The 7,580-nt window shown below is 35.4% G+C and overlaps 1 protein-coding gene across 1 annotated transcript; it reads left to right on the top strand.

Annotated features, from left to right (window-relative positions):
• Nucleotides 1-1,471: 1,471 nt before the first annotated feature.
• On the top strand, nucleotides 1,472-3,849 carry PABPC5 (poly(A) binding protein cytoplasmic 5). Its single transcript, XM_036305225.1, has one exon. The coding sequence runs from the start codon at nucleotides 1,862-1,864 to the stop codon at nucleotides 3,008-3,010; it is 1,149 nt and encodes a 382-aa protein (XP_036161118.1). The 5' UTR covers nucleotides 1,472-1,861; the 3' UTR covers nucleotides 3,011-3,849.
• Nucleotides 3,850-7,580: the final 3,731 nt, after the last annotated feature.

Below are 7,580 nucleotides of genomic sequence, written 5' to 3'. Positions count from 1 at the left end.
TCTTGCATTCTTCCCCCACCGCATCCCAGAATCTTTTCTAGCCTAATAGTACTTACATATGTATTGCCTAGATTTTCATTTTCAGTGGAGGGGTTGTGAATGGGCTGCATGAGTTATGTGTTATAGACATTGCAATTTTCCCAAAACATGGCAACATTCCTCTCCAAAACAGTTTCTCAGACACTCTAAAAAGATCTTGGGAAACCTCTGAGTTGATTCCTATCTTACAGCATTATTCCCTGCAATGGCTTAAAGTTGACAACTCATGTTGAAATTAGTAATTAATTATGTAATGTGCCTATATCGTTATGTGTTTGCTTCATTTGTGAACATCAATTATATATTTCATATTGATTCTGCAGCTTTTTATCTCTAACTAAGATTTTATAATTTGTGCTTATGGAAGTAGCATATCTTTAACGTTTTTTGGCAATAAGTACCATTAAAGCCATTTTATGGCTTTCCAATAATTAAAACCTTTGTATTGCTGGAGCAGTGAAAAGAACACTGCCTACTACCTAGGGATAATGCTACCATTATGCTGGAGTTTAATGGAGTAAGGATAAAGGCCAAACACAACATGGTCCTGTGTTTTATTCAACCCTGTGATCATTTAGCACTGGACGGGTGGCCAGTACAGCTGTCAATCCTGACTTCCCAAAGCACTTAGGAAAAGTATGTAACCTATATCCTATTTCCTAAACAGAAATAATTTAGGGAATTCGTTTTTTTAAAAAAAATTATTACAGTTCTTTCCACTTATGTCATCATCTCCTCTGATTTTTGGATTAGCAGCCCAAATATAATATTTTAAAATAATAAATATATGAAATTCCAAAAATAAGAAATCTAAAAACCATTTTAATTTCTTCTTTTCTTTTTCTCTTTCTTTACAATGTTAACACAGAGAAGTGGGAAGTTACTTAGCAGGGTTCCGGGTTTTCTCGAGCCCCGCCCAACCACAGCTACAGGCTTTTAGTCCCTGGGTCGGTCTGTCCTGAGAAAGCAATCTCTGTCCATGGGTCCGTGCTCTGCCCGCCCGCCACGCATCTGCCCTTCTCTTCTGACTCCGCCCCACATCTGTCCGGAACCGCCTTGCGTCTGAGCTGACCCAGTGCGCTTCTGCCAGTCAGTCCCTCCGGACCTGCCGCAAGTCTCAGACTGCCGAAACCACCGCGCGTCACTCGGTCCGTACCCAGTGGGCATCTTGGGTATCTGGGCGGTCCCGGTACTCCGCGCGTGTCTGTCTGTCTGTCTTTCTGTCTGATCCGCCGCCTGCAGCCTGCCGGCCGGCCCAGAGCACCAAGTGCCCAGTCTGCCCTTTCGCTGACGCTGAGTGTGTGTAGCGGCCTTAGTTAGCTGCGAGCCTGCCTGAGACTGGCCAGGCAGCCCCGGGCGGAGGAATACACATTCGGCCCTGCTCTTGTTGATGTAATTTTAAGCCAACAGGAGCTCGAGGCCTATATTTATGCAGAAAACAGGTTGCGAGGCCTGGATCTGCAATGCTAGATGTGGGGAGCCACCCAGCTGCTTGATGATTTCTTATAATTTAACAGGGAAAGGGAAATCTTTTCCTACCGCTGGCTTTTGAAACTGATTTTAAATCTGAAAGGGTGGAAACTGTATGTCCCTTAGTTAGAACAGACTCCTTACTGGGATGCCTTTTTGTCTGATGCGTTTGTTCTGAGCCCGCTGACCAGGTGTTTCTGAACTTCATTTTCTCAGCCTCAACAGTGTTACTGAGTCTGCTTTTAGCTTCCTTCGCCTTGGCTTTTTCTGTTCGTGAACAGCTGCTTGGCCCATAGCTTAGAGAAAGCAGACTTTTCTCTCCCAAGAGAGCCTCCTCCCTGTGCTCAGAGAGATGGGGAGTGGGGAGCCCAATCCTGCTGGCAAGAAAAAGAAGTACCTCAAGGCTGCCCTGTATGTGGGTGACTTGGACCCAGATGTCACCGAGGACATGCTTTATAAAAAGTTCAGGCCTGCTGGCCCTCTGCGCTTCACCAGAATCTGCCGTGACCCAGAGACCCGCAGCCCTCTGGGCTATGGCTATGTTAACTTCCGCTTTCCTGCAGATGCTGAGTGGGCCCTGAACACCATGAATTTTGATCTGATTAATGGCAAACCATTCCGCCTCATGTGGTCTCAGCCAGACGACCGCTTAAGAAAGTCTGGAGTTGGAAATATATTCATCAAAAACCTGGACAAATCCATAGACAACAGGGCTCTTTTTTATTTGTTTTCTGCTTTTGGGAACATTCTCTCTTGCAAAGTTGTATGCGATGACAACGGCTCTAAGGGTTATGCCTATGTGCACTTTGACAGCCTAGCAGCTGCCAATAGAGCCATCTGGCACATGAATGGTGTGCGGCTCAACAACCGCCAGGTGTATGTTGGCCGATTCAAATTTCCAGAAGAGCGGGCAGCTGAAGTTAGGACCAGGGATAGAGCAACTTTCACCAATGTTTTCGTTAAAAACTTCGGCGATGAAGTAGATGATGAAAAACTGAAGGAAATTTTCAGTGAATATGGGCCAACCGAGAGTGTTAAGGTAATAAGAGATGCCAGTGGGAAATCTAAAGGCTTTGGATTTGTAAGATATGAGACACACGAGGCTGCTCAGAAGGCTGTGCTAGACCTGCATGGAAGGTCCATCGATGGGAAAGCCCTATATGTAGGGCGAGCACAGAAGAAAATTGAACGTCTGGCTGAATTAAGGCGAAGATTTGAAAGGCTGAAAGTCAAAGAAAAAAGTCGGCCTCCGGGGGTGCCTGTCTATATTAAGAACTTGGATGAGACCATCGATGATGAAAAACTAAGGGAGGAATTTTCTTCCTTTGGATCAATTAGCCGAGCCAAAGTGATGGTGGAAGTGGGGCAAGGCAAAGGGTTTGGTGTAGTCTGTTTCTCCTCTTTTGAAGAGGCTACCAAAGCAGTGGGTGAGATGAATGGTCGCATGGTGGGCTCCAAACCGCTGCATGTGACCCTGGGCCAAGCCAGGCGCAGGTGGTGAAAATAAGAATGTTCAATTTGTTTCAGCCTTAAGCTGGTGCCTACTTAGTTTGGGCTATTTTGTGATAAAAGGTTATTTTATGCCAATTCACAGGTTTTTTTTAAGTGAGTATTTTCTTTTTTTTTAAAAAAAAAAAGTGAGACTAGAAAATCTTGTTCATTTTAGTGAAGAACATAATTTCTAATTGTAAAACTGTCATTTTGTACTAATTTTTGATGTAATATTCTTAGGATTATGGAGAATAAAGTTTACTTCTCCACACATTTGTTTTCCTAAATGAGTCAAGGTGAAGTAACTGATTGAGTATATTTTCTTCCTATTTCAATATTACTACTAAATTTGATTTCTTCTATGAAAATATTCTCAAAATGCTCCACACTTCTGATTCTATCACAGTACAAACTTCTAACTTGCTTTTTGACAAATCAATAGCACAGGGGGAAATGTATGTGGTCCAGTTATCATTTGTGCATAATTTGACTTTAAATTATTAATTAATATGAATATTCTTTGAAAAAGATGTGACCTTTTTTCTTTCCTTTATTTATATTATTTTCATTTTAAAATACATTTTGGGCATACCACAAACTGAATGGTGACTGTGACTAAGTGTTGGGAGTTTTTTTTTTATTAACTTCATACTCAGAGAAATAAGCATATTGGTGTTTTTATCAATCAGTACCTTAGGAAATTAATACTTTAGGCATTAATTTTTTAAATTATTAGTTTCATCTTTAAAAACCTTTCCTGAAAGATCTGAAATTTGACAACAATCTAAAGAGCATTCTTGCTACTCACTTTTCTAAATTCCTTTGTATGTATACTTGAATAATGTTAAATTAACAAGATGAATAACTGCATTGAATTGCCTTTAGATAAGTTTAAGATTTTAACTTCATCTCTTATTGTCAATATAAAAGGTAAATAATCCATATAATGATATTGAAAAACTACCTTGAAAAACATGTATTAAACTTGTCATTCTCTTGTAATTATTTAATATATCCATGTGAAAATATTCACAGATGTTTCAAATGAAGGAAAAAGTTGTTACTCCTGATTAAATCATATGCCTTCATCTATCATATGAGAGCTATTAATGCACTATGTTTCTCTTTCGGTCTTGTTGCTTGAAAGTTGTTACAGAATGTTCTATTCTTTGTTATAGTTACAGTATTTAGCCTGTAATTTTTAGGTTATACATTTTCTGCATTTCACTAGCTATTCCCTCTTCTTCCCATCCATCTACCTTCCATCCATATTACACTTACTTTTCTATTTTCTTTGAACTTCCTTTCTCTTAATATATGCTAGTTGAAATCCATTTTGAAAGTATATAAATAAATACCTAATTTATGTAAATGTTAAATAATAACTTTTAAAAATATGATTCATTCATACCACAGATCCAGCCATAAGATGTTTTGTTTCTATTCTCAGTCGTTTTTTATTTCTCTGCATAAAAACCTTTGTTTTCATACATAATTCAATATAAATATATAATTTATTAACACTTTTGTTAGCAATTTGCCCACAAAATAATGAGGATAAGCTGTTGCTATATAATTATCTATAAATTATATATATATTCATTATCAAATATTTTCAAGTGGAAATCACTTTTTAAAATTGTAAACATAATACATGCTAATTGTAAAATAATGTACACAATGCAAAAATTTATAAAGAAGTAAAATTCCCATAGTTCAGAGGTGACCACTATTAATATTTTCAGTATGTGCATTTCCTGCCATGTCTTTTTTTCTATTTATACATTCACTGTGTTGTAAGCAAAAAAGAAAACATATTGCAAGTACCATTACATGCTTTGTTAAATTTTTAAGCATAATTATCTTTTCATGTTAATAAATATTGATCTGTATCATCATTTTAGTTACTGCTTAGTATTCCATTATGTGGATGTACTAAAACTTATCTAAGTAGTTCATTATTGAATATAATTCGTATGCTTTTCAACATATTCTACATTTGTAAACAATGCTGTGAAGACCATCCTTGCTTAAAAATATTTTTGAGTTACATGAGGTTAAAAAGTATCAATAGCATGTAAAAGCTTAAATCTAGAAAAATAAAAATGCACATCATATTGATATATGTATCATAATTTTGAAAAACATTCAAGTATAGTTTTCATTTAAATTGACAAAAAGAAACTAAAATAATGGTATATAATTTTTCATAGTTTATGAGCCTAGTTGCTCTATATCATTGTAATCAGAATTTATGAAAATGATGCAACTCCAAATATAATTTAAAATATTTACAGTGGTGATGATTTACCATATGTACTCTCTCTATTCCTCTTTCCCCATTACCAGTTTTTATTTCAATTTATAGACCTGAAGTCTTATTGTTAATCTAAAACATTTATAAATATTTTGATTCAATATAAATCACTAAAATTTCTAGAAAGCAAAAAATCTTCAAGTATTAGCATTTAATACATTTTGGGAAATTAAGTATTCAAATTATTGCTATTTTCTAAAAGTTAGCCAGTATAAAGAAAAGGAGTACTTAAAACATACTTAATTACAGATAAAATATTCATGTTAGGACCCTGTAGACCAAGTGGTTCTCAACCTTGGCTGCACAATTAGAATCACCTGGGAATCTTTTTAAAATCCTGATTTCTGGGCCTCATCCTCTGGAAATTCTGTTTCTTTGTTATGGGGTGGGGCCACAACATTAGTAACAAAGTAACAGAATTTCAGGAGGATGAGGCCCAGAAATCAGGATTTTAAAAAGATTCCCAGGTGATTCTAATGTGCAGCCAAGGTTGAGAACCATTGCTGTAGACAATCAAAAGAACTCTGTAAATTCAGTTGGTGAAAAGAGGGGAGAAATATAAAGGAAAGACAATCTCTATTTGAGCAGAAACACCTGGGAAGCTTTTCAAACTTGTAATTTTTATTTTTGTCTACATTTAATGGACTCCTAATAATTAAAGCTTCTAGAGGGGAGCAAACTACTGAAAAGCTTAAGTCAATGACAAAGCGTTAAAAGTAGGTTATTGTTCATTTCCCAGACAAAGTAATTAGTAAAAATTAATAAAACTATACTATCAATGATCAACTTAAGAATGGACTATTCAATACAAGGTTTTTTTATTGTTTGTTTGCTTTTGTTTATTACCCCTTTTTTATTTTTACTTTTTTTTCTTTTGAAAACAATGACTTGTACAAATTTCAAATGTACCCAGGGAGAAGAAAATTAAAAACATTGCTTTCTTATTACAAGCCATCATAGTAAATGTTATTTAGGGGAGGTTTTTCTGTCCAGGGAGTATCATAATACTGGTGCCTTTCAGATTCTATTTATGATTAAGGGGAGAAAAATGTCACATGTGTAAGGGATATTTTTAGCCCAGTGAGAAAAAGTAAGAATACTTATTTTTAAAGGAATATTTAGGAATGGAGTGAGTACCATCTTACCTATAAATAAATGGCCTAATTGAAGGGAATAGTTAGAAATGTATTAACAAATGACTGCATATAGATGATACAAATGTCCCCAGCACCATGACAATATCTGGAATATAGCTAACATTCTATGATTACTTGTTGAGTAAATGAATTAATAATCTAGCGATCATATCTTTCCATTTGCTTGTTTTCCAATTCTCTTCTCAGTATTTGATAAGAGAAATGAGTTATTAAAGAACAAGCCATTTTTATTAAATCTCATCCTATGAAGAAGTAATTGAAAAGTGAATGGGTCCACAGATTATTGCATCTAACATAGTGTTACTGGTGACATAGGCTCATGCTTATACTGTTAAAGTATTATCAATGCTTTCACATTTCTCATATTCTTTTTATTTCATTATACACTTGATTAATGGGCCTGTTTTAGACAAAGCTTCTAACAATTTACATCAATAAAAATCTATTTGTAGAGTAACTTTTTAAAATAAACTAATGAGATGTTGCTTCAAGATCAAGACTACTCCACAAGATTTTGATCCTACATTGAACCAAGTGATCACAGTAATCCCTGAGAGACTAATACTTGTGTATGTGAAATGAATCACATATATCAGGGTTTATTTACAAATGATTCCTTGGAGCCTCAAGAGAATTAATGTATCTCGTTTGACTCCAGGGGATCATGGTCAATAGCTTGAAGTAATCTAGTTACCATTGGAAATCTAAGGGAAAGGCCTGCTAACTTAAACGTACAAATATTGAGAATCGATTCCCTATGGAATTTTAAAAATGAACGCCAAGTACTCCAAGTACTTTCACCCTCATAAGCCAATCAATTTTAAAAGTTCTCCCACTTGGCATAAAAAGGTATCAGAGTTCTCACTAAATCTCTCATCAAAAGTTTGGAGAATATATATATACATATATATATATATATATATATATATATATATATATATACACTTAGAGAGACTGCAAGAAAAAGGTTGAGTGTTGATACTGTATTCCATGAGTCTCAATCATCAGAGTAAATTAGTTTCTTTGTTTTAAAACTAATAGTAAGTGAAACACCAGATGTTGGCAACTTTTGAATAAAAAATAAGCCTTCTATTATATAGGATAAA

This window comes from Myotis myotis, unplaced genomic scaffold, assembly GCF_014108235.1.
Source record: "Myotis myotis isolate mMyoMyo1 unplaced genomic scaffold, mMyoMyo1.p scaffold_m19_p_4, whole genome shotgun sequence".
Classification (NCBI taxonomy): Eukaryota; Metazoa; Chordata; class Mammalia; order Chiroptera; family Vespertilionidae; genus Myotis; species Myotis myotis.
This window is presented reverse-complemented; position numbering and strand designations above follow the sequence as displayed.

Bases quoted from the DNA above. Each gene is read 5' to 3' on its own strand.
- PABPC5 (XM_036305225.1), top strand. From the start codon at position 1,862: ATGGGGAGTGGGGAGCCCAATCCTGCTGGCAAGAAAAAGAAGTACCTC.